This window comes from Aspergillus thermomutatus (genome assembly GCF_002237265.1).
Source record: "Aspergillus thermomutatus strain HMR AF 39 chromosome Unknown NODE_5, whole genome shotgun sequence".
NCBI lineage: Eukaryota > Fungi > Ascomycota > Eurotiomycetes > Eurotiales > Aspergillaceae > Aspergillus > Aspergillus thermomutatus.
Window position 1 is genome coordinate 173953 of NW_020798053.1, and position 26266 is coordinate 200218.

Consider the following 26266-nt stretch of genomic DNA (forward strand, 5'->3'; position numbering starts at 1 on the left):
ATGGTATAGAAAAGACCCGAAAGAGAGAACCTAGATAAATTCTTCATAGGTGGAGTCTTTGCTGGATCCCTTGGGTGACGGCGATAAGCAGGTAATGGATGTGGGGAGCTCGCTGCCACTGAACAAGCCCACCAAAGCTTGACCCTTTGGAGATGCCGTTCGCATGATTTCAAGGTCGTCTTGGAGCTTAACAAACGATCATGCAAAAAGCCAAAAGGGAACGGGTTTTCCAATATCTATCCTGAGCGCTATTAGAGTTGTGTCGAGGTATCATCATTCTTCGTCATGGGTCTCGCCGCGCTACTAGAGGCGGAGCAACCCCGCTATCTTCACTGTCAAGAGCCAGGACTTCGATTTTCTCGAAGAATTGCTGTTGTCCAGCATCTTCAATAGCACCCCAAAAAATATTGCATGGACTGATGTGAAAGCTTTTTTCCCCCCCCTTTTGCAATTAATTCGAGTTTGTCTTAATTTTGCTCCAGCAGAGGGTCATTGCTCACCGAGATCCCCAAATACAGTCATTAACATCAGCCAAGCTACCGCTACCCCGTCGAGTTTCAAAGCCAATACTTCTCGAGTAGATCGATCTCCATACAAAAAGACACCTTACTCGCGATAAATCTTCTAGAATATGGCCGAGCAACGGGTCAACGTCCATATCCCCTCCCACCCAGCCGTCCTGGACAGCGTTCAACTTCGCAACATTCAACTCCCCTTACCCGTTGCACCAGACCCATGGCATCGTGACGGAAAACCACAACCATGCACCGCATCACTGAAACTATCCTACTCATCCGCCATCGCGGCCGCAGCCGCCGACGACGTCTCCCTCTCCCTCGACTACGGCAAGCTCTACCGCCGCCTGGAAGAAGACATCCGCAACATGGAAAAACACAGCCTCGCCCCGAGTCAACGGATGATCAGCGCGGACGGAAGCCGGAGGGACGAGATGATGCGCACAGAGATCGGGCAGGATGTAAGGCTGACTGCGGGGATTGTCGCGAACTGCGGCCTGGGGCTACTCGATGAGACGGCTGCCGGGATCCGGAGAATGTCGCATGTCCATGTCCATCCGGGCTCGAGGAGAGGGAGTGCGTCGGCCGAGATGCAGGCGCCGCTCGCGGGGCTGTCCTCGGCGAATTCGCCCATTGATGGGGTGTTTGGGCAGTGCGAGGTCTGGTTGCAGCTGCCCAAGGCGCTGTTGCGTGCGGAGGAAGGCTTGAAGTATCGGAGCCTCACCGTTTGGGGGTACCGGCAGGGAGATGAGAACACAGCGCTTGACTCGGAAAGGTGTCCTGTTGTTCTGGAGGAGGAGTTCCGGATTGATGGTATCAGGTGCCATTGTATCCTTGGAGTGAATTCCCATGAGAGGGTCGAGAAGCAGGCTGTTATCATCTCGTTGGAATTCAAGGGTCCTGGGCAATTGGCTTGGGGCTCGACGGTTATTGATACTTATCAGCAGATGACGAGAGGGGTTGCTGAGGTAAGTCGCTCATCGTCTTACTATTTCCTGTCAAGTCTCAAACTGACTTGTGACTCTCTGTCTCAGCGAGTAGAAGAAACCTCATTCCAGACCGTGGAGGCCCTGGCTACCTTCGTTGCGCGCATAGTCACCGTGGAGTTTGCCAATGAACGAGTCACGGTGAGGGTCGAGAAGCCAAGCGCACTGTCCTTTGTAGAAAGGTCTGGGATCGAAATTACCCGCTCACAGGCATTCTTCGAGAGATCAGACCTGGAAGGAGGAAGGGTATAGCCAAAGCCTCATCGGATTCAGTGGCTTTGTGCATATGATGTCCTAACATAATCAGTCTATATAACATGTCCCTGTCAGCTGGATCATTGGGCACATTTTGTGGACAAACACCAGAGAAAATCGATCTTGAACCAGTATCCCTTTGTCTGACTGTATGGACTTCTTTTTTGCCCCAGGCTTACTGTTTCGATGACTTGATCTCGGATCAGGACGTGAGTATAAGTACTAGTTCTTCCTGACGGTTACCTCCGCCTTGCCGTGTAGATCACTTACTGGTAACTCAGTAATATACACGCGCAGAACAGTCTAAGCTTGTCTATTCTTCTTCTTCTTCTTCTTATTTACCTCCAAGGGTACATGCTCAAATCCGATGAAGTATACAGAACATTATCATCATCATCTCGATCCAATGACGACAGCACGTGAAATCAGTATACTAAAAGCGGAATAGTCTCGCTTAGGTCACACGCGTTCTGATTGGCCCCGCAACTCCCGCATCATTTTCCAGGCCGATGGGGTCTTTTCCTTTGTGAAAGTTGGATCTCCCGACATTCAGCTTGCCAATTCTCCCTTTTCTTCTTGCTCTCAAGAACCATCACACCATTACCCTTCACTTGGATCCAGCTTCTCATCTTCATTCAACACGTCTGACGTTCCTCTATGTGCCTGTCTGCGCCCTCGCTGTCCTCGTCCGCTTTTATCCGCTTCGCTGGCTGCCTTGCCGACTCTCGCTCCTTGACCTTGAATAGAACCTTCGGGCTTGCTCCCCACGGATCCTTGGAGAAATACGCGTTATCTAACACTCAAGTCTTGTCGGCTCCCCTGCTGTTCGACTTCTCGGTTGCCGAGGTGGTTTGGCTAGGGGTCCCTGGTCCGTCCTGAAGAAGGGCGGACGGTAAACTGCGAGAGATTCAGAGCTACCAGCGTGACTTCCTGCTTTATTTCGAGTGGGGGCGGTGACTTCTGCTCTGAGTTTTTCGCGTTGAAGGTATGTCTTGGGTCCCTGGATAGTCACGTCACTCGCTCTTGTGTGATGTTTTGCGTTTCGCCTCGAAAATACCCCGCAATGTCTGGCAAGGGAGCTATGACGCTAACAATCATTTTGCACGGTCAGATTTCCTTCGATAGGCTAGTACCTGTTTACTGTTAGGGGTTGAGTGGATGAATTGAAGTCTGAATCACAAAGCGTGCTTGTTGGCGCTTTCCGATTTGATTGTTCGAATCTTGCCGTCGCTGTCCTCGACCGGGATTCTTTGCCGAAGACATGGATACACCGATGCATGATGATCTTTCCGTGGGAGACGTCTTTGCGCCCCAGGCAGACATGTCGCAACCTCGTGACGATGCCCTTCTCGACAATAACCCTGATACTCGCTTTCGCATGAGTGGTGGCAGTCCCACCCGCAAGCAGCAAGTTCCGGTCACCAAGGATCTCAATGAAGTTAGTCCCTTTCCGGCACACAATCTCAACGTTGAAGCCTTGTCCGGCAGACCAGACAGTCGCAGAAAGAAGAAAAAGCATCAGGCACGTGAGGTTCCCCGGGCCATCTCCACCGTCCGCGGGTTTACTCCACTTGCTTCTGGCGACGAAGACTCGGATTTCTCGACCACAAGTGCTAAGGCTCCTCCTTCAGCACGAGCACGCGCTCATGCGGAAAGCAATGGAAACAGCCCCATGGTCCAGCCTGCCGGATGTGGCGTGAGCGCTTTGAAGCTTCAGCTCGATTCGCTCAGCTTGTCCGGCAGCGGTACCGCTCAGGCTGCGCGGAGTGACCTGTGCTATGAAACGCCGAGCAATGCGAGCGTTTGCTCGGACAGCGATCAGACAGAGGTCCTGACTAGTTATGAAGTACCCCTGGAACATGATTTCGTCAGTTTCGATGCCGCGGCGGAGGAAACGTCTGGAAGCCTCTCCGGCGCGCAGGACGTCCGCACTCAGCTGTGCCGCAAAATGACAACCGCAGACTTTGAGCCATTGCTCTGCCTGGGCAAGGGCTCATTCGGAACCGTGCTGCTTGTGCGCCATGCGCTCACTGGAAAGTTGTATGCTCAGAAACAGTTCCGCAAGGCATCGCTCACCGTCCACAAGAAGCTCGTGGAGCAGACCAAGACTGAGCGCGCGATTTTGGAAAGTGTGAACCGTCACCCATTCGTGGTAAAACTGTTCTACGCGTTTCAGGATCACGAAAAGTTGTACCTTATCCTGGAATATGCCCAGGGTGGTGAGCTGTTCCACCACTTGGCGATGGAACGCATGTTCGACGAAGATGCCGCGGCTTTCTACATGGCGGAGATGGTTCTCGCTCTCGAACATCTGCACCAGAACGTGGGTGTGATCTATCGCGACCTCAAGCCGGAGAACTGTCTCCTGGACCGCGAAGGCCATCTGCTACTAACGGACTTTGGCCTCAGCAAGATCGCAGTCAACGATGACGATCGCTGCAACTCCTCTCTGGGCACCATCGAGTACATGGCTCCCGAAGTCATCCAAGGCAAACCGTATGGCAAAGCCTGCGATTGGTGGTCTCTCGGCGCCCTCGGCTACGATCTGCTCACCGGCTCCCCGCCCTTCAAGGCCAACAACAACGCCAAGCTGCAGGAGAAAATCGTCAAGCAGAAGCTCACGCTGCCCTACTTCCTCGGCCCGGATGCCAAAGACCTCCTCACGCGCCTGTTGCGCAAGGAACCGTCCAAGCGACTCGGCTACCACATGCCAAAGGACCTGCAGACCATCAAGAACCATCGCTTCTTCCGCAAGATCGACTGGAAGGCGCTCGAGCGCCGCGAGGCTGTTCCGCCTATCCTCCCCGTCGTCACAGACCCGGCTCTGGCAGAGAATTTCTCCGCCGACTTTACCGCTCTGCCGCTGAGTCCGGTTGTCACCAGCAACGGGTTCGACGATTATTACTCCCTTCGTCAGCGCCCCGGCCAGCGTGCAATGCCGACCGGTCTGGATGGGATGAGTTGCGACAATGACCCGTTCGGCGGATTTAGCTTTGTGGCTTCCAGCAGCCTACTTGACCATGGACTGGGTGTTATGACCCAAGGTTACTGATGGCTTTTTTTTTTTCTTGTTCAATGGGCATTTCACTTCGGCCTTGCTTCAATTCTACTACGATTTGCGTCTTTGCAGATCTTGCTTGCAAATCGTATATAGCGAATTCCATACAATTCAAGTATCAACGGAGCACAATATCCGTTCTATATTGTTGGATTCTCAAATCATATACTATCCAAATAAAGTCAACCAACCCCGCCAATGCATGCTCCGGAGGTAGTAGTGAATAAATGCAATGGACGCAGCAACTGGTGCAGCCGCTGAAATAATCATCTATATGAACTATGAGGTAGTGCGACGTCATACCAGGTCACCGATCAGCCACAATCAGTTGGAGAGACTTTCTCCTTTTCGTCGTCTGAATCATGTGTATTCTCTGCATTTTAGTAATTGTGGTTGTCGTAAGAACAAGAGGAGTTTCAAGTCTACGGCGAAGTCATAATCAGAGCTCCCCTTCTTCACTGCCCCCACCTTCGTCTTCCTGACCGGCTTGTTCCGGTTGTGATGGCGGGGGTGGAGGTGGAGGCTGAGGAATATCAGGCGGAGGTGGCGGTGGGGGTAAAGGTTGATGATGTTGGTGCCCTGGGGGCGGTGGATGCTGCTCCTCGAATGACTGCGACCTCCTTCCGAAGGACGGCCGCCGTCGTCTCGCGGGATCATCGTACCCGCGGTATCGATCGGGTCCGCGGCGATCTACTGAGTTTCGTCTGTTGGGGATCCTCGCTCCGCCTCCGGGTGGTGGTGGTGCTGGTGGACCACCGTGCGGCGGCATATTCTGTGAAACAATTTCGTCAATGCGTTGTTGGATTGGATCGGCTGCTCTTGCTCCTCCGCCTTTTCCGCCGCCGGGAGGACGGTGGTCGCTATCTCGACGTGGGAGTGGACGGGGAGCTGGTGGTAGGGGATGCGGGTGACGGTGGTGAGTGGGGGGATGAGGCAAGGATGGAGGAACCTGGCCGTTAAGATGAGGCCGGCCCTGAGAGGAGAAGGAGGAAGGGCTTCTTGCATTTGGCAGGCTCTGCGAGGAAGGTGCGGATGGGTTCTGCTGTTGATCCTGCGAGCTGCCGCCTCGCGCTGCATCCGACTCCCTGCGTGGTCGTTTTGGAGAACGCTCTCCGTTGGAGGGGGCTGGAGGAGTCTGCATGGATTCAGAGACACTTCCTCGAGGTTCGCCGTTGTCTTCTGGTTCTTTCGATCGTTTCCGTCCGCGATTGACGTCTGTCTCTGCTGGAGGACGATTTGCGGGACTGCCAGCGTGTGGGATCCTGGTCTTCTCAGTGCCCTCGTCCGACAGTATTGGGGTGGTCGGGTAGTACTGGCTATGTTTTTGCATGGCATTGTTCTCGTAGAGCTGTGCCATTCTCATGCAGGCGCGACGCACCTGCGACAGATCCACGTCAATCTGCTCCCACCACGGTCGACCGCGGTCGTCGTCCTGAAAACCCACGTCGCAGTGCCGCGCGGCGGCGTATAGAGCGGCGGCAGCGATGGTGCGTGCGCTGAATTGTAGGCAGAGGACCGTAAACATGGAGTCGTTGACAAAGGCCCATGCGGCGTTGCGGAGCGGTTTGTTTTCATTCACGCCGAAAAAGCAGATAAAATCGTAGAGGATGCGGTACGGCTGTTCGAGCTGTAGGTCGAAGCAGAGCGCCTCCAGGAGTAGGTCCTCATGATGCAGGATTGTGTCCCGCCATTTCCAAAACTCCTTGGATTGCTCGTCCACCACCAGATTCGGCTGCTTTTGCGCCACTCGACAGCAAGCCACCACGAGCTCTCTCATCCTTCGAACATTCTCTTCAACTTTCGTAGCTAAGAATAGCGCTGTGGCCGCGATGGGATAGGGATGCATGCCCGGTCGTTGCGGGATATCGACCATGCTGTATCGCATGAAGAACCGGTGGAGGTAGACGGCTGCGGTTGCCAAAGTGAGCTGGGGCAGCTTCAGCATGATGCCGACCTGGGTGATGAAATTGACACCTTTGCTGCGACTAATATGCTCCGCTCCCAACTTCATGCCGTCGAGTTGGGATGGCGTACGAGTGAGTTCTTCATCTGTGAAGAGCCATTGGGCTTGCGATGCGAGGAGGACGGGATTCGACTCAGCAGGCGCAGGTCGTTTCTCGGGGGAATGCGACGGTGCCGAGGCCATGACGTATTGGTGAGATTGTCTTATTACAGGTTAATCACTTAAAAGACAATCAAGTTGACAGAATGTTTTCTTCTGGTGTTTGTTGGAAAGTGCTATCTTTTCGAGGAGGACAGCTGAGCAGGGCGCGCTGACCGCACGTGGTGCTGCGTGTCTGTCCTCCCTCCACGACAAGGAGATGCCAGAATTGCGTGAATTATGAGTTCGCATCAATCATAGCGCATGGTAAACCTCGTGGTATCGCGAGTTGACTTTTCGCAATCAAGGCCAGTCTTGAAGCGTGTTGAGCCAAAAGATCGAGAGCAGATGGCGTTTGCTGAACGAGTGATCTGGTAGGCGTGGCAGAAGCTCCGAAGCTCTTCTGCTTGGGTAGGCGGAATAAACCTTCTGATTCGATCAAAAACGGCTCTCAATGATATGGTATACTATGGTGTTGTGAAGTCTTTGGATTGCTCACAGTGTCTCGCAACACTCCAAAAGATAATGTAGGAGTGCGGATGCGAAAGGCCCGGATCATCGAGTTGTTCCGGTCCATGTAGATCGGCTCTGGTTGACACAGTACAAGGGGTATCCGTATCGTACAACAAGTCAGGCTGATTTTGACATTGGAGGGTTCAATTCGGGGGGGTGGAAAAAGATTTCGTTAGATTTCTGTGTACAAGTATGATTCAATCGTGGTATCATTACCCTCTAGTGAAGTGGTGGACTGGGCTGGGTCCAGGGCCTCGCTCCAAAACTCCAAAACGACGCCATGCACGCAAGTAAATCTGATACATAAAAAAGCAGAATCATGTAGACAAAGGTATCGCGACAGGTCGGAGTTTGGGCCGAGATGCAAGATGTGGGAAAATAAGACAATAGAATAGAAAAGGTATCATTCCTCCTCGCTAACCTCACTTTCATCATCACTGGGAACATGGTACTGCAGAGATGGTGGCTGGTACTCTTGCTTCCTCGCTTCTTCCTCAAAAGCAGCTTCCATTTCAGCCGCCAGTGCATCGTCATCATCCTCAATCTCCTCCTGGGTTGCCGGTGCTGTTGAAGGGTGATCCGCACTCTCAGACGGGACACCACCGCGGCCGACAGGAGATGGTAGCCGCAAAGCTTCCATTTCCTCCTCCTCTTCATCTTCGTCGTTTGCCGGGGTATTGTTGGACGAGAAGTGCGCTGGATTAACCCTGAAAGCGGGACGAGATGGAGGGGGTGAGCCCATATCGATGATTAGATCTCCGTCAATTATGATATTAGAGCCCGGTGATGGAGCCGCCTTGAAGGACGATACCAATTCGGTTCCAGTGTCCGAAGGTGACGATTTCAATTCTTCAGCTGGAAACTCCTCCACTTCCTCTTTCTCTTCCTCCTGAGGCTCTTCCCGTTTAACTTGCGCCGGAGGCTCCAGAGTCGTTTTGGGAGCACTCGTTGTTTTGTTTCTAGGAGGTTTGCTCGGACGTTGTTTTTGACGGAGAGGATTGGTTTGAGGCTTAGGTCGAGCTTTGGGACTTGGAGTGGGTTTGGCAGCCGCGGTCATCAGAGGGGTGTTGGCTTTACTGGCATTGAGATGGGATGAGGTTGCGCCGTCCGAAACGGATTTGTCATCGTCAGCGTTTTCTTTTGGCAGGAAGTGACGATAGTCGTAGGGATTGCTGTCATCAGCGGGGCCGTCGTCAGTGTCAGCGGTTGTTTCAACTGCTCTGTCGTCACCAGAACCCTGATCATCATCATGCAATGTTCGCAGCTGCGCATACTGCTCCGTCACCTGCTTTTCAGTCTTATTAGGTGCCGACCGAAGATTGAAGTTCAATTGTGTCGCAATCTGCTCGAGAACGAAGACTTTACGATCCGGATCGAAAACCAAAACCAGATTCCGCTCGGCGGACTCAGACGTAGCATGCTCTGGATCCACGCTGCCTTTGTATGAGTATGTTAACGCACTATGTTCGGCATTCGGTGCCTTGTCAGTGATTGTGAGGTTATACAGGTCCGGATATTGCGCAGCTCGGGTTATATAGGTGCGTTGCTGCGAGGACGCGGACTTCGATTTATAATTGTACTGAATGTTGATTAATCTCGATTGCGTGTTCGCATCTTTTCTTGCCAATCGTTCACCCAAGATGATAGGGTAGTCTTTGGTGGGATCAATCATTCCGCCCGAGGGGAACAGAGCCGAGGTCGCCATTTGATACAAGACTCTGGTGGCTTAGAGAGGGGAACGAGTGCGCTGGAAGTCGACCGTAATGTAGATAAAACCAGTGCTCTTTAATATGACCTACAAGAAGGTCTCATTTCTTTGTGTGGTCAAGCACAAAGAAGAGGGGACAACTGCACACAAGAGAGCTTGTCACACCGGGGAGGACAAAGAAGGGGGAAGGAGATGGTACAACGAAGGCCAACCATAGAGGAAAAGGAACAGAGAAAGCGTGAAAAAATATAAGTATAGAAACAAATGCTGAAGAGAGCAGCTAGACATGTCAGCTACAAGCTGGCATCGGACTTGAAGCGCTGAAACGCGACGAGATGAGATGAGATGGGATGGGATGGGATGGGGGGAGGGAAGATGACGGCGGTCCAGACAACGTTGAAAGGCGGAGGCCGAACGGCGCCCGCAGCTAGTCCTGCACAGGATTAGTGTCCCCGGTGCCTCTCCTTTCCCGATGAGGATGCCCATCAGCCGATCACCCGTCGACCTTCAGCGGCAGATATAATTATCGTGAGCATCACTGGACGAACGCCATTTGCTGAGGCTCTCAAGTCTAGCCTACTGCTAGCAACCTCTATCTCGCGGCTATTGTTCAATGAAGGGGTGAAGTCACCCGCGGAGTCCCCTTGGAGGCAGTTCCGGTGAGTTGCTCCAACCGCCCTGCCAAGGCTCGGTGCTTTCGTGTAATCTCTTCCCACTCATAGGCGGCATTTCCCTTGTGTTCGTCTTCCGCGGTACTCATCTCCGTCAAAATCATGCTAAAGTCCCCTCCCAGTCTTCCTAAGCTAGCAGCGCAATATAAGACTTGAGTTAGAAGACTTTCGCGCGAGCTCTTATCTTGGACATTGGGTAGATAGGTGCGTAACGTGTCACTCAGTAGCTGGACGAGATGCATGGGGAAGGTTGCCAAAGCTGGTGGAAGGCATTGTAAGGGATCATCTTTGCGAGTTGGCTGTGACGAGCTCGTTTTGACGCGAGGATCAATCCCTCGCAGTCCTGCAATAACCGACTCCGACTCGGCTTGGTCAGGGGTGAAGATGTTCTTATACAAGGAAACAATTGCAAAGCTCTGCTCCCGGAAGATTTCAATGTATCGTTTCAAAAACTTTTCTGTCTGGTGGCCGTGAGACCAGGACGAGTTCGATGCCCCATCCTGGTGATCTGTATTCCGAGTTCTGCGCTGGGTCTCCTGGTCTGCTAGTTCTCGCAAAGGATCCAATGCATCTATTGTCGAAACCAAATTTGCCAATCGGCAAACCAGAAACAACGCACCGAGTGCGCCTTCTCCAGTGCCCGTTCCACCGTCGCTGTGCAACCCCTCCAATTCCGGAGCCACTCGACGTAACCAGCCTACCATTCGCATAGCCGCTGCCAATCGAAGGTTCTGCGTACGGAGACCCGCTATCAGATTCGTTGTCATCTCCTTCATCGCATCCTCGGCCTGAGAGGCGACATCCTTGACGAGGGGAGAATCAGGATACAGTGTTTGCAATCGCTTGATGTGAGCGTATAGATCCAAAGCAGATGAATAGGTTGTAGAAAACGAGGTGCCGCCCGCGGCACCAGAGCTTGCAGCCGCCGATGAGACAGCTGTCGATAGAAGAGAAGGAAGTTCTAGAATGTCGGAGAGTCGATCGACATTTCTCGCCAGCTGCATGACCTTCTTTCGCCGCTCCAGAGACGGGTTCTCTGCGGCTCGGCTGTACTTGGTGGAAAATCGGACCACCTCTTCGTCAAGTTTGGGGATTGCATCTCGTAAATTTTGTGCGTTGCGGTTCAATTGGGGAATCGAGGTACGGAGCTGAGAGAGGCTATCGGCAGATGTGATGAAGGCCTTGTGCGAGCGATTCGATAAGGCCTGGAGGGACAGGAGGGTAGAATGCGAAGATTGCGCCAGAGATTGGGGTTCCGTCGTTTCCAGGGCCTCAAGGGAGAGCGTTGATAGTCGGTTCAAGTATTGAACCGTAGTCGTGTCATTATCTGGAGCCAACGGTGTTGAGGCAGCATCTGCTGGAGGGAAATGAGGAGCCAATAAGTCGTAAAGATAGTCAGTCATGGTGAATCCCGTGGCTGTTCCCTTCTGTAAAGGGAGGGAGCAGTTGACAGAACGGGGTACAGCTGATCAATGGTGGGAGAGGAACTGGCTAGAAGTTGATGCGATGAAGTCTCCAACAGTGGTGATGCAGTACGGCAGCGTTTGCGGTAACAAGCGCATCTCCGCATTTCCGCCTTGACGCTACGCTACGCCAGTCCATCCCACTCCAACGTCTCAGCGTGTCTAGGTCAATCTTTGTCTCCCCGCGATAAAGTCGAACCCACTGAATATCCAGGCCCCTTCGATATTGCTATACCTTCTACTGGTCAGCACTGGTCTGCAACTTCAACAGTCACATTGAAAACACTAACCAGATTGAGAAATACTCAGGTAGTACTACCCGCCGCTCTCATCCCAAAGTCATCGCTTTCTGCCCTTGGGATAATGCTTATACAACTCCCGATTGCTCTGACTAGACAGAAGAGCTCCCAAAATCAAAGACCGCTTGCGAGTGTATTTTCGCCATTGCATGACCGCAACCTGATCCAGCGCTTGTGATTTGTTTCGATCCCCTCCCCAACATCAACCGATGTTGTATCAACAATGGGTAAACCGCGGGTTAGCTTTCCTCGGTCGCATTCTATATCTGACACCTCGGCGTCTCACTCATTCATTAGATGATCATCTTGATCCGCCATGCGCAGTCGGAAGGAAACAAAAACCGTGAAATCCACCAAACGATCCCTGATCATCGGGTCAAGCTCACACCCGAAGGACATCGACAAGCGAAGGAGGCGGGTAGCAAGCTGCGTGCCCTTCTACGGCCCGATGACACGATACACTTCTTTACCTCCCCCTACCGTCGGACTCGGGAGACTACAGAGGGAATTCTCGAGTCTTTGACCTCCGATACTCCATCCCCGTCGCCATTTCCCAGACATACCATCAAAGTATACGAAGAACCACGGCTGCGAGAGCAGGACTTTGGCAATTTTCAGCCATGCTCTGCGGAGATGGAGCGGATGTGGCTGGAAAGGGCAGACTATGGACATTTCTTCTATCGAATCCCGAATGGCGAATCTGCTGCGGATGCCTATGATCGAATCAGCGGCTTCAATGAGTCGCTCTGGCGTCTGTTCGGGGAGAATGATTTTGCCAGTGTCTGCGTACTGGTAACCCATGGACTCATGACGAGGGTCTTTCTAATGAAATGGTATCACTGGAGTGTTGAATACTTCGAAGATCTACGCAACATCAATCACTGCGAGTTCGTCATCATGAAGCTCAATCCAGACAACGGGAAATATGTGCTCCAGAACAAGCTGCGCACATGGTCGGAGCTGAGGAAAGAGAAGGAAAGCGAAAGACAACGGGAGCGAGCGAGCAAAGACCTCACGCCTGCCCCGTCTCCCCCGATCAGACGCAAATGGGGTGGATGTCCCGACGGCTGTAACCATGACCTCCACAGAAAAAGATCCTTACGATCTTCACGGACGACTGGCGGTGACCTGACGCGTGTTAGGAGTGAGGCGCAACTCTCCACGAGAAGTAATGTGAGTTATCCCTAGGTCGAAAACAAGCGTGGCCGAGTCACAGGAGGATGACGCTGACAGCGCAAACACAGGCCGATCAGCAATACATCACAGCCCCCGAGCCAGCTCTAGGAGACCGTTCCTCAGACATTAGACCTGTGGACCAGACTGTTGCCCCCTCTGACGATTCCTCGAAACGTGACTTGGAAGCTACTTCGCAACCCACAATTCTCCCCACAGACTGTGATGCCGACACCGACTTCAATACTCAAACATCCAAAAGCCCCAGCCCTCATCCCAGGCCACCCGCTGCTTCGAGCCCCAGCCCGATACCCAGGCGGCCCGACCTAGCCAAATTTCACCGTGACAGCGAAGATCATCTCCTGCACCCACCAAGGTCTAACTACGCTCTCTTCCACCTCGGCGGTCGCGACGGCGGAGGCTCCCTGAGTGGCGCGAACAGCGTCGCTCCGTCCGAGGACGAGCGCGAAGACCCAGGTTTTTCCGGTGACCGACTCGACCAGCACAAGCCGAAGTCCTCGCAGGATTTCGCAGACGACGGCGACGACGAAAGCCACAGCAAGCAGGTGCAACGACCGAAACGGACGCGCTCACATCATAGCCACAACCATAGCCGTCACAACCCCAGCCCCAGCCACAACCACACTCACCACTCAGCCTCGGTGAAACGCAGCAACTCCAAGAAGGGAGCAATGCACATCGGTGACACGGACAGATCGCAAGATCCCACGCACACCCCTGCCGAACCACCCGCCCAACAAGATATTCGTAACAACCACTCCCACTGCGAGCACCAATCTCGGCATGCCGACGTACACGCGAACGACGACGACGACGATGACACAGATGACGGAGACGACGTCCACGCCGAGCTCGAAGCCGAACGGCAGCGAGACCAGAGTATCAGAGGGAGTGTCTACTGACCGAACCCCTGTGCATTCTCACTCCATCGTTATGTCCCTTTTTCCACCTTCTGCACATGCACACACTCAGGCACATATTTCATGTGACCATCTGCGCTTCTCTAAATCTAATCCCCTATTATGATATTCACGATAGTTTGCATGTTGATACCTTGAAACGAAGCATATTATGAGAATGATACGCTGGTCCATTTCGACCAGAAAAGAAAAAAAAAAAAAACTCTCGCATCAATATCTCGTTTCATTCTCCTAGTGATATGGAGAATATAGACGTAGATGTACTCAGTATGTCATGTCCGTGAGCAGGTACAGCGACTGAAAAGACAGAGTCCCCAAAGGAGTTCATCCCGTTTTCATGAATTCGGGATCGAGGAAGCAAGGCACGGCAGATTCGACACGGAGCCTACGATGATGGTCTACACAGAGTATCTATAGTACTTGGAAAACGAGTATATGCAAAGAGGGGGGCGAGAAGATGTATTCTCGTCCCGGGAAAGAAGAAATCAATTGTCTTTTCTTTTTCCCCGCGATTTCAAGTTTGTTTGGTGACCTTTCGCGGTGCGAAACGGTCTTAGAAATATGGACCGTCTAACATACATTGAAAGGGCAAATGATGAGGTCGAACGGAAAAAGAGCATGCCACTTCAATCGCTGTGAACGGGAAAAAAAAAAAAGAAAAGAAAAGAAAAGAAATGTCCAGATCAGACGGGAATTGAAAGGGGAGTATCGCTTTTTCATGTCTGATCGACGACATTTGAACATGAGTATGTAAAACAGGGAGCGTCGAAAACAATTCGTCAGAAAAAAAGCAACAAAAGATAGACTACAATCACCGGGTCCTCAGTCCGCAATGCACTACCGTGCAGAGGGCAGTCAGCGCGTGCTGCAGCATCGAAGCGTATCCCGGCAGGTCTGATCAAAGCACAAAAAAACAAAATATGTTACTCAACCGAGACGGACAAATGCAGGAGTAGAATGGGGTCGAATCAAGGAGGGAGAACTATTAACGCCATTACACTCGAAACGACGAGTGTAGCCGGTGATAGAAAAGTAAAAAGGAAAAAAGAAAAAAAAAAAAAAGTTCCGAGCCAATAAAATGGAAGAAAGCGATCTATAGATGACAACCGCCAGGAGGAAAGCTCAAGACCAAAGAAACATGAAAAGGATGAGGAGAGAGAAAAAAGGGAAAAAAAAATGATAAACCGAAATCATTAGAATAAATGGACAAGTAAAGTCATGATCGTCGTGACCTGTCTTACTCCAAAGACCAAATTGATGGAGTAATATGCGACACGATGAGCAATCACTCTTCATGGGCGACGAAACAAGGTATGAAGCCAAGCTGAGATGAAGAGAGTATGCCGTATCGTAAATGCTTAGAAAAACTCTGTATCGTAGATAAGGGCAGACAGAGTTGTTCCAATATCGCTGGTGGGAAGAACTTTTTTTTGTTGCTTTTCACTTTTCCGACATGGAACAATGACGGCGGATGGGCACAGGTACTTTTCCGACAAATGCAAAACAACTGAAACCGAAGATGGAAAAAGGACATGCTGTCATCGCAAATGGAGGCGGTATCATCGGAAATGGATCAGAAGAAAAATATTTCGAAATGAAAGAATGAAAAAAAAGAAAAACCAAGAAGTCATTGATCGGAAAAATCTAGACAGGCGTTGAGCCGGCCGCAAAAAGAAGGCAGACTGCCATGGGAGACCAAGGGATCACCCGTCTAGGCGACCATGGCCTGCATTGGTCCGAATGCATTGGCACACATGTAGTGTTCGACATGCTTGGCACAGTACAAGCACCCGCAGGAGGAACCGTGTCCTGTCCATACACTTTGGGCAAATGGTAACGCGTAGGACGGCGTATGGTGGTAAGATGGAGGTTGCGACCGAGGCGCGGACTGAGGCATGTACTGCTGCGGCGGCGGCACCCAAGTTCGCGTGTACGGTGGTGGAGGGTTGGCATATGCCCAGGGTCCGACAGCGTAGTAGTCGGGAGTGTTCGGGCCGCTATGAGGAGCAGAAGGAGGCGAGTACTCGGACGCAGCGGGGTTGAGCCAGGAGTTCTCGTAGTGAGAGCTTCGCTGATACTGCGGAGGAATCGGCCCCTCGGGAGACAAGAGAGGCTTGGACACCATGTGCCCGCGTGAGACATTAGTATCAATGGGGGCAAGGGTGTGACGCGACTCCTGGGCTCTAGCAACAGCCTTGGCACGCCAGGTCTCCCAGTGGGACAACCACGACGCGAAGCCGTCCTGCTTGTCATGGATGCGCTCGTGGAGCTTCCACTCGAATGCAAAGAGCCACTCTAATTCCATGGAGTTCAACTCGCTGACCGGGATATTGCTGACTTCAGCCCACGACTTGTTCTGGAAGGTGTTGTCATCCAGAAACTTGCTTCCCAGAAGTAGGGCAACAGTCAGCATGCGGTAAACCTGTCCACTGCCAGAGGTGTACACTTTGGCCGAAGAAAGCATACGCATTCTGCTGGCCAAGTAGTAGAGACCCAACAAGATCGTGGAGCTGGGAAGGCGGGTCGATGAAAGGATCTGGAAGACGTATTTCCGAAACTGGGGAGGGACCGATGTTCCTGGGTAGACGCTTCGCGCGAAGTCAATATCTGCTATGTTGATCTTGGTGATGTACAAAGCATACATTCCCTGAGCCATCTCGGCCACGAAGTCGGACATCTGTTCCATCTCATAATCCAAATGGGCGGCTACACCTCCGGTGGCCTTTTCCTCTTTGCGTTGCTGTTGTTCGGGCTGCATCATGTCTTGGCGGCGATACTGTGGCGGAATGGCACTCTCCATAGGGGGCAGCTGAAGGCCGGCACGGATCGGAGGCAGTACGTTTGTGGTGGGCAAGGGGCCGAATGATTGGTTCAACGCGGGGTGAGCAGTGGTCAAATCTCTGCCAATGTGCATATGGTGGGCGGATGCCGGGTGCAGGTTCATCGGAGCGGGCTTGGAGTAGTGGGCGGATTGAGAGTACTGCTCGATGAATTCGCAACCATTCTGCGTATAGCGGGGAGGGAAGGCAGAGTTGTTGACGACGTAGAAAGGCTGCTCGTTTTCCATCCTGCCACCGGGCAGGACGTGAGGAGGAGTGGGAGGAAGGCCCTGAAGGCCAGCGGCGAAGAAGGACGGCATAGCGGATATGAGAGAAGAAAGAGAAAAGACCAGTCCAGGACGGCGAGGGTAGACGATCAAACGCTGGAGGGAGAAAAAAACAGTCAGTAAGCCACCCCAGCGATGGGAAAAGCGAAGCACAACGGCAGGAACGAGTGCCAGTATAGGGAAAAAAAGACCAAATACGAACCGTCTACACGTCCGCCAGGCCCTGATCCTGGGGAGAGCGATGCTCAGCGAGCCGCAGCTCTGTGTTTGCCGTGGAGAGGTTCTCTTAGTTGAATGACATGGAGGGGAGGAAATCCAACTAATTTAGCAGATGAAAGGAGCACGGGGAGCACGAGAGAAAGAGCGAGGAGAAGGAGCGATTGTGGACGGCGTGTTTGTGTTTGTCTTCCTTGACTATCGGATCCTTTCGCGCGGCGAGATTTGTGTTATTCCCTCACGGTGTAGCTGTTGGTCGAACACGAGACACCCAAAAAAGCACGTTTTTTTTAAGAATTTGCAGAAAAAACAGCGGATGGTCACCCAACGACGTGGAACGTGCCTCAAGGACCGTTAATTGTAGAAGGAGACAAGAGTAAGGGAGAGAGGGTTCGTGGAGCCAGGAGAGGCTGGGGGGAGAACGACGGGGGAAATTGTAGGGGATCGGAAGAGAAAAATTAATTTTCTTTCCCTCGCGCCAAAGTGAAAAGCCCCGAACCACGACGGCAACGACACTTAGTGAAAAGCTCGTTGAGAGAAAATGACAAGAGGAGATGAGAGAGATGAGACAGGGAATTTCACAGGCGAGAAATGCACAAGAAGAGAGAGTTGAGATGACGGAGGATGGAGAGGTGGAAGAGAAAGGGGACGGAGAGAGAGAGAGAAGGATGGGGAAAAAGGGTAGTAGTAGTAGTGGTGGTGGTGGAGGTGGTGGTAGTAGTAAGAGCGGTAGAGAGAGAGAGAGGATGGATGGAGTTTAGACTAGATGGGCCAGAAGGCGTAGCGGAGTCATGGTTGAGGAGTTCGATGTTGAGACGATAGTCAGAGTAATTTTCTCATGATTTTTGTTATTTTTGTTATTTTTCTTTCCCTTTTCTTTTTTTTTCGTAGTCAATGATAATAATTTATTATTATGATGGAACATGGATGATGATCTCTCTCTCTGGGTTTGTGTTTGGTTTAATTTTGATTTGATATGGGTTTGGATTTTCTCTGGCTTGATGGATCAAGCCATTTTCTTTTTTTTTCTTTTTTTTCCCCCAGAATCCCAAGCCCTTTCTTCTCTCCGGTCTGTGATTCTGTAACTTTTGTGACAGCGGACTTGGGGGCCAGAGCAGTTTGAGAGAGAGTATTATTGTCATAGAATTGCAGTACTACTGATGATGGAGTGTCGGCCGGCAAAGTCAGGAGGAACAAAATTGACCAATAGTGACGAATGGAAACTGGGAATGAAAAACAAAAAGAAAAGAAAATAAGAAAACCAAAAATAGGATAGTACTACGGAGTTAGTAGCAGGCAAAATTTTTAATGCAGATTATTAATACAAACGCCTTCACAGTTCACACCCAGACCAAATGAAAGGGTGTTCTGGGTGCTGGGAAGGCGGGAAAAAAAAGGAATACCGGCAGTATGACGGTGCCGTGGAAAGGGGTCCTTCCATTGCTTAGAGTTTTCTCTCTACTCCAGTTGCACAGAGTACAGTTTAGATCCTAGGAACTGTCCAATTGAAAAGGTACTTTCAAAGTGATAACTCATAAACTGCGATAGTCCCATTGAATCTTCTGGATGATCAATATTAATGTGAATCCATCTAATAAAAAAGAAAAAAATCCTTTTCCTCAGTGGGACTGTGTACTCGTACTACTCCGTACTTCAGAAGTATTCTAGATGGGTTACAAGGTAAACTTCTAAGAGGCAGTGACACAAACCATGGGAATCGACTTTGAGGTCAAGATTCAATTAGTAGTAGTGACTTGAAGAAACAGTAGTAGGATGATTATGTGTGGTACAGTGACTGTTGGACAATATAATCTGCTTCACAAATAGTTTGTTTGTATTGGATATATTATCTTAAGAAAGTGGCATTTAATGTAATGGGAATGCTGCAATGTCCCTGATCACCCTTACAATCAATGATAATTAATTGTGTTATCCCTTGGAAGAATTATTAAGTATCAACATGATTATTATTCTCAGTAAGTAACCACTAGATGGATACTGTGTGCAGTGTGCAGATGTTCGGGGCTTAGAAGCCTTCAACGGGGCATCAAGAGCCACCTGGATGGGTCACACTGACACCGGTGCTAAAACTAAGGTAAAAGGCCCCAGGTGGTGGGCTCGCTGGGTTGCCCTAACCCCTTGGGAAGTTAGGTTACTGGGTTACGCCTCTGCTGCCGGTTGATTCCTATTATTATTTCTCTTAAAAGTGTCTGCTGGTACGTATTCGGTAGTGGTACGGAAAATTGTCCAGAACCGAAGGAAATAATGAGTGGGATGGATAATGCCATATTTTAAGAATTATTATTGATTCGAAAGGTCAAGGCAACAGTGCCCGTCATAATGTTAGCCATCGATGATTGCAGGTACCCATCATCATCGTCATCATTGTGAACCTCCAAAGCAAGATCCAGCAATGACAGTCAGCAGAAAATGAAGGCGGTGCTTGACGCAGGCTGCCCGTAGTAGTACAGAAGTGAGAGCAGTGATGCAAAGTCGTTGTCACACACAGACCAGTCAAGGAGAGATTCCGTATGAGCCGTACTCCTCTAAGGTAAAAGTCACCAGTACTAGTGCTAAGAAAAGACTCGCCTCGAACTCAAAAAGGGCCAGATTGCCCAGAATCGATTGGTACGTGCACCGCATTCCCCGTGCTAAAATAAAAAACGTGTTTTAGTGGTACAGTCCAGTTACCAGTCTAGGCTCATTTAGGAAGGGAATTGCTGATGACCCACATGTTGGCGGTGACCGAGTGCAGAATCGAGTGTGGTCGGGTTCTTAAGGTACCTTCTTGAAGCTACGGAATACGTAGATACTTGTTGATAGAGGGCAGAGAATTATTTCTAAAGCGAATGGAACAGTAGAAACCATTTTACCATCACCCTTGATCTCATATCTCCGCAGCATCAGGGATAAAAGCTATGGATGGCTGTAATATGATACAACACACCCAACCTTGTTTTAGGTATGACACCATACGAGGTGGCAACAGTAAAAGTACAGTACTGTGATCAGCCTCAACATGAATCAGACATGACACCACTGCTTCCACCCAAATATCAGGCTGCAGAACCCAGGAAAATCTGTCCTATCAGATACTATGCTATGAATCAAATTTTGGATCTCCTCGTCCTACTGCTGGTGTTGATAAAAGGGAATAGTACGCCAGCCATGCACAGCCAGAACGCGCAGCGCTACATTCCACTGCCGTTCCTCAGCCAACAGCTCAATAATAACCTGCATCATCAGCGGAGTAACCAAGGCAGCACTAGCAGCTCCCTCGATTCTCAAATCCTGTTGAGTGTCAGCGCATTCGACATGATGCTTACATACAGGGCAGTTGGTGCTTGCATTGTACCTTTCTGCGTAGCCTCCCCAAGCATAAGCATACCATATACTGTATAACCAACGCAGAAACTCAAGAGGCTTGCTTGTACATGACCAGCCAACGAGTGACTGAGTCAAAGGAGTGCTTCGTCTGACTCATCCTCAGATATCATGGTCCTAGTCTTTCTACTGCCTAGAAAGGACCCCAGAGAGACGTTGCGTCAACCCTGCTTCTGCCTACAATCACTTGGGCTATGCTTGATACTGGTTGGACCGGATAGATGGATTTGGTAGAAGTGCACAGAGTAAGTCCGGCAAAATAATATCAATGATCAGATGCATAATGGTACTGCGCCAAAAGATATCGGGGATTTCTAGAATTTTCATCCCGTCGATCTCAGGACACTCGAGAGAGGTGCATCATCTGCTTGGAATATGTCGCAGCGTCAGGCATATAGCCACACGCTTTGAAGGATATCCCTATTCAACACCGATCCGATACATGTCCATACTCAAAATGAAAACCTGACCATCAATTATTGAACAGTCTCAGTCAGGCGGTGGGGTCAAAACAAACCTCCCTCTCTATCCTCTATCCAACCCAATCCTCCTCTATAAGCTACAGTGGTCTTCAAAAAATCACGCACATACTCATGACCAAACCCCAAGCAGTACTCCGTATCAAAGAGGGGTAAAAAAAATCATCATCGGGCTTCCATTTCTGCCCGAATAAAGATTATCTAGTCTACAACGAGAGGACTCCCAGCGCCAAAGCGGCAAATCCAGCTCCTGGTCTATCTATCGATCTACTGCATGGCACGACCGATATGGAAAAGTGAATCCGAATTCCCACTGCCAAAGTGGGATGTGACGAACACCCACGCCTCGACATGGCTATCGTACTTGGTCCCTGATACTTGCTTGATTTTACCAGGGCATAGATAGACAGAGACTCGTGCGCTAGTCCATCCTGATGAATGGCGAGTTTGGCTCGATACCCCGGGACGGGGCGTATGATGCAGGAGATCATATGTTGATTAACTGCCTCCCATCTCACTGTCCCCGAGATTCTCTTGCCAGTTGCCATTGCCACAGTGTAAATGACCTGTGACTTGTCAGTCACGGTTAGTTTCGGTTCTGATAAATGCAGACTCCTATAGTTTCTATGATCATCTGTCTCGTCTTGCTTTTTCTGCAACCCCGCTGTAGGGAATATCCGGAGCGACTCAAGTGGGGGAGGGGGTTCAGGTACACTGTACGAGCAGTCTACGGAGTACGGACAACAGGACCCGAGAAGTTTGTGAAACTCCAACTATTATCCCTCAAACTCAAGGCTCAGAGATATCGTTAGATTCGTCTATGTACCGGATCATCTCAAAAACAAACTCCTAGCTTTTCCGGCCCTGGAACGATGATTTCTACCCACGGGGTTCTAGCTTGCAGGCATTGCAGTATGGCAACCATAGAAAATCGAATAAGAAAAAAAAAGAAGAGCATGACGCTCATAACACAGTGGGATATCATCAACTGAAGGAAACTTCAGATAAGGAAGTAAATGGGAGAAAGAAAAAGAGAAAAACCAACCCAGGTGAAGGGCAAAAGATATCACCGAGTAACAAATACCCTCTGACTCCAGCAGGAGTAAGCAATAGATGAGTAGACCCTAGTGCTGATCTTCGTTCCAATCACATACCTTCCATCAACACCTTCCGAGTACGAAGAGTATAAAATGTTGTTCGCCAGAACAGTCATAAACATAAAATCTCGTTTCGTGAAATCGTTCAATCAAGGCAGCAGTCACAGCCAAAAATAATGATGCCAGACTCGCTGCAGCAACACAGGTTTACTGGTCTCTCAACCCTCCGATCAAGGTCCGAAGCGCGTCCAGAATGACAGCCTCGTCCTTGGGCTCCCCGCCGGGGAATGAGCTCTCCGTCGCGTGGCCCAGAGCACGAGCTCGTGCGCTCTTGAGCACTTCCTTGATGTGATCCTTGTCCTCATAGTCTTCCAGGAGAACAGCCTCAAAGTCATCAATGGCTTTGCTTGCCCGCTCCTCAAATGACACAGATTCGGGATCCTGCATCGGCATGGGACCAGCGTTCATGGGCGCAACATTGTAGTTGGGTTGCTGTTGCTGCTGCGGAGGCTGCATCGGTGGTCCCGGGTTCGGTTGCAGATACTGCTGTGGCTGCTGAGGGTTGCCCGGAGGCGGAGGTGGCATATGTTGCTGTTGTTGAGGCGGTGGCGGTGCAGTAGCGTTGTGTGGAGGGTACGGTGAGTGATGTTGCGGCTGCGAGTGCATCCCTGGTGGTTGCTGCGGTTGCTGGAACTGAGCCAGCTGCTGTGGAGGATCGGAAGCATAGGGTGAAGTATACGTAGAAGGTGTAGTCTGAGCAAAGGCGGGCGGAAGATTGTTCCGTAACGGACTGAGGATGGGGAAAGGGGCCGAGGCTGGGACCGCCTGCGGCTGAGGGTGAGGAGGAGGATACGGGTCTTGATGACGAGGAACAGCCGCAGCAGGTGTGGTAGCAGAAGAGGCAGGAGCTGGCGTGGGAGGAGCATAGGTATTCGGAGGCATGGTCGGGAACTGGAAATGCTGGTTCGCCAGATTCGCTTGTCCATTCTGTGCATTTACATAGGATGGATTCAACGGTGGCATGTATTGCGGCACGGAAGCCGGTACGGATGGAGGCTGTGATGGCGGTGGAGGTGACGGACGTCTCTTCTTTTCCTTTTCAACGGATGCCCCCGGTCGAAGCTGCCACGACCATCCTTTGCCATCTCGTTCGGCGTGCATGAACAGATGGCTGTTGCCGTTCAGGTTGTGCCGTACACTGGAGGTCCAACCTTCGGTCTCGCACTTAAAACGGAAATAGGGGTATTTCAACTTCAGAGCGCGATAGATCTGCTTCAAGGTCATCGGCGTGCCTGCTTCCGTGAGAGCGTCGAAGATCAGGACAGCGTAATTGTACGGTGGCTTTGCCAAATCCTCTGGCGTGTAGGCAGATTCGGGAGGGTAGTTGGGAGAGGGTGACCGTGAAGGTTTGCGCTTCTTGACCGGAGGCGCTTTGATGAACTCTTCCGGGCGTTGTTCCATGGGGAATGGGCCACCCTCGGTGGAAGGCAGGGGATAGTCCATGAGCGTCCCGTCCGGCTTCTTCCGCTTGGTGTACTTGCGCTTTTCCGGCTTCGATCCGGGAGACTCGCCCTCGCCAGGAAGGCTAGGTGTAGCGGCTGCAGTGCCCACCGTTGATGTGGTTGTGGTTGTCGTCTTACCGGCTTTGGATCGATTCGGCGGAGGAGGAGTGACGCCTCCGTTCGCTTCCCGCTTGGCGGCCAGTTTCTGTTCCCTTGCCAACTCCGCACGTTCGCGCTTGGACATGATACCGTCTTTGGGAGGTCGCCCGGGACCCCGGCGACGAACGGGGGGCTGAACGCCATCTCCGGAGCCTTCTATCGAAGGTACCGGTCTTGTGGGGTCGGGTTCTTTGGTCTTTAGAATGAGCTTGGTCGGCTTGGATGTGTCCTTGTTCTCAGCACCTTCGCTGGCACGCTTTTCTGCAGCCCCTTCTGCTTCATTCTCGGTGCCGACAGATGCCTTGGCATTTCCGTTCTCCTCTATCGATGGCTCCTCAACTCTGTCGGCCCCAGTCTCACCAATCGGTACATCGGGAAGCAGAAATCGTATGCGCACTCCGCCGATTTGTATGTAATCGCCACTATGCAAAGGGCGGACTTGACCCGGCGATAGCCAGTCAGCACCGATAAAAGCACCATTTCTGCCCATCACTTCCATTTCAAACAGGTTTTTATCAAAGTTGTAGGCAATCTTGACATGTTTGCGTGAAATGCCTCGGTGACCAGCGGCACTACCGTCAAGAGTAGCAGGAGGGTGAATGGGGATGGTCGGGCAAGCATCGGGTGAGGGTAGGAGAGCGAGTGCGTCTACAGGCTTTGCATCTCCGTTGGTTTCGTGCAGCGATTGCATCGCAAGCGCATTGTAGTCAGTAGTGGATTGGAGTTGAGCCGGCGTCGCATGTAGCGGAGCGCCCGGTTCGGAGGAGTGCGACGACCTCCGGCTGAGACGTTTAGGAAGATGAGCCGGAATGTCAGGGTCGAATCCCATGATACCACCTCGGTCGCTCACAACGCTTCCTATCATGCCACTGCCCTCGTGTTTTACCCGAATCGGCGTGTGCGATGCATTGCCACCGCTCGAACTTTTCGCCCTTGATGTCCTGATCGCCTGCCTGGCCTGAAACTCCCGCTGATGCGCCGCCCGAGCTGCTCGTACGTCTCGCCCCAGGATAAAAGAGTAAGTGTTGCAGTAAAAATGTCCGTCGTCGAATTCTAATTTGGCAAAAGCCTGGATGCGCGGTTCCGATCCGCCGAGCGAGCCTGGACCATCCTGCAAATGACCTGCCGAATACCCCAATGCCGAGAGGTCAGCAGATTGCGAAAGATAGGCCGCGGTAAGCATCTCATTGTCGAAAGGGTTCTTTCCGGCAGACGCGAGATCGAAAGGCGTGAAAAGGTCGGAGTGGTCTAGGCCCGCCTTGGAGAACATCATAGGATCCGTCAAACCCTCTGCAGGATCCGGCGTCTTGATCATTGCATCAACTTCATGATGCCCAGTTTCCTCGGATTTCGAGAATGACATATCGGCGGGCTTATTTTCGGGATTTTTCTCTCCATCTCCCGGCAAGCCTGGTAAGTCGGTTGATGCGGAAAATTGATCTTGGCCGACAGCCGACTCTGCGGGCGCAGAGATCTCCGCCGAGACACTTGTCGATCCTTGACCACCCAGAACTTGATCTGAATGGGTATTTTGAGAGCTTTCGGTCGGATTGGGAGGGTTATTTGTCGAGGATAAGGATTCTGCAGGTTGTGTTTCAGTGCTGGCGGGAGGCGCAGAAGATTGGTTGCCGAGGAGTTGAGCCAGAAGGGCGCTGGCGGCGGACTGACGGCGGAGATCGTTCTGATAATCTGGCTGAGCACCAGCGAAATCGTTTCCTGCATCACTGGGCTCCGATTTGATGCCATTCATGCCGGAGACGGAAGGTAAACTGTTGGGAGGAGAGACTGGACTGTTAAAGGTAGAATTGTGCAGAGCGCGGATTGCGGAGTCGCTGCGCGGGGAGAAAGGGCCGTTGTCTCGCTGTTGCTGGTGGTTCTGGTGTTCCTGCTGCGGCTGCTGTTGGCCCTCTTGGTGATGATGATGGTGAGGGCGGCCATAGTCGTACAGGGACGACATATCTGGACCAGCATCAGGAGGTCGATGGCCCACCGCTGGCGCTGTCATGGTCTGCGACGACGACATGACAGGCTGCTGGGTAGGGTACTTTGGATGCTCGATGCTGTCTGGAAGGAGACGGACAGGCAGGGAGAGGAGAAACAGGGCGGTGAGAAGAGGAAGCCATTCAGAACGGAAGTTTTGGCTGGGGAAGAATGGCCGGATGCAGATGCTGATTGGAAGGAAGTGAAGTTTTCTGCTGTTTTTTTTCTGCCGGTTTCTGGCGGTGCTGCCCTGGTCACTGTCGTTCGCCGTATATTCGTTCTACTTTATACCTACCTACAGAGTAACACATGCTACAATAATAGGCTTGGAATGCAGGCCTCCCATTACTTTTGTTCATCTCAAATCAATTCTGGAAGTTGGCACAGAAGAACTTGGCTAAATATGAAAACTTCATTGACTGTGACTGCTCATACTCTGTAGAGTATGAAATTTCTTTCTCAAGGCCCGCCCGCCCATGTTTCTTTCGCCTGATGAATCCACTTCTTCCCTATGGTTCACTGCTAATTCGTTGAGAGTGAGAAATTCAAGACTGAATCCGATCCTATTTCTGACCTTTGCTCCCATGGTCCTAGAAGTGAACTACGGGCTTTGAGATCTAGCTTTTCCTGACTATATCTCCTTGGTAGTTAGCTATAGTA

At 51.4% G+C, this 26266-nt stretch overlaps 8 protein-coding genes across 8 annotated transcripts; 3 read left to right on the forward strand and 5 right to left on the reverse strand.

Moving 5' to 3' along the window:
* Positions 1 to 631: 631 nt before the first annotated feature.
* CDV56_109362 (dihydroneopterin aldolase family protein) lies at positions 632 to 1753 on the forward strand (the record flags this gene model as incomplete). The annotated part of the gene is made up of 2 exons (XM_026762981.1): positions 632 to 1483; positions 1550 to 1753. 2 exons carry the CDS (start codon positions 632 to 634, stop codon positions 1751 to 1753), a joined length of 1056 nt encoding a protein of 351 aa, XP_026618697.1.
* A 1264-nt stretch (positions 1754 to 3017) lies between these two features.
* Positions 3018 to 4808, forward strand: CDV56_109377 (AGC family serine/threonine-protein kinase; the record flags this gene model as incomplete). The annotated part of the gene is made up of 1 exon (XM_026762996.1): positions 3018 to 4808. The coding sequence occupies one exon, from the start codon at positions 3018 to 3020 to the stop codon at positions 4806 to 4808; it is 1791 nt and encodes a 596-aa protein (XP_026618698.1).
* A 445-nt stretch (positions 4809 to 5253) lies between these two features.
* On the reverse strand, positions 5254 to 6960 carry CDV56_109391 (putative cyclin; the record flags this gene model as incomplete). Its single annotated transcript, XM_026763010.1, has 1 exon — positions 5254 to 6960. One exon carries the CDS (start codon positions 6958 to 6960, stop codon positions 5254 to 5256), a length of 1707 nt encoding a protein of 568 aa, XP_026618699.1.
* Positions 6961 to 7831: 871 nt separating this feature from the next.
* Positions 7832 to 9133, reverse strand: CDV56_109412 (ELL-associated factor; the record flags this gene model as incomplete). Its single annotated transcript, XM_026763031.1, has 1 exon — positions 7832 to 9133. The coding sequence occupies one exon, from the start codon at positions 9131 to 9133 to the stop codon at positions 7832 to 7834; it is 1302 nt and encodes a 433-aa protein (XP_026618700.1).
* A 613-nt stretch (positions 9134 to 9746) lies between these two features.
* On the reverse strand, positions 9747 to 11210 carry CDV56_109425 (Dor1-like family protein; the record flags this gene model as incomplete). Its single annotated transcript, XM_026763044.1, has 1 exon — positions 9747 to 11210. The coding sequence occupies one exon, from the start codon at positions 11208 to 11210 to the stop codon at positions 9747 to 9749; it is 1464 nt and encodes a 487-aa protein (XP_026618701.1).
* Positions 11211 to 11792: 582 nt separating this feature from the next.
* CDV56_109437 (acid phosphatase DET1) lies at positions 11793 to 13665 on the forward strand (the record flags this gene model as incomplete). Its single annotated transcript, XM_026763056.1, has 3 exons — positions 11793 to 11807; positions 11867 to 12742; positions 12814 to 13665. The coding sequence occupies 3 exons, from the start codon at positions 11793 to 11795 to the stop codon at positions 13663 to 13665; spliced, it is 1743 nt and encodes a 580-aa protein (XP_026618702.1).
* Positions 13666 to 15394: 1729 nt separating this feature from the next.
* Positions 15395 to 16822, reverse strand: CDV56_109461 (putative cyclin-like protein (Clg1); the record flags this gene model as incomplete). The annotated part of the gene is made up of 1 exon (XM_026763080.1): positions 15395 to 16822. One exon carries the CDS (start codon positions 16820 to 16822, stop codon positions 15395 to 15397), a length of 1428 nt encoding a protein of 475 aa, XP_026618703.1.
* Positions 16823 to 22172: 5350 nt separating this feature from the next.
* On the reverse strand, positions 22173 to 25649 carry CDV56_109498 (forkhead domain protein; the record flags this gene model as incomplete). Its single annotated transcript, XM_026763117.1, has 1 exon — positions 22173 to 25649. The coding sequence occupies one exon, from the start codon at positions 25647 to 25649 to the stop codon at positions 22173 to 22175; it is 3477 nt and encodes a 1158-aa protein (XP_026618704.1).
* Between the last annotated feature and the right edge of the window lie 617 nt (positions 25650 to 26266).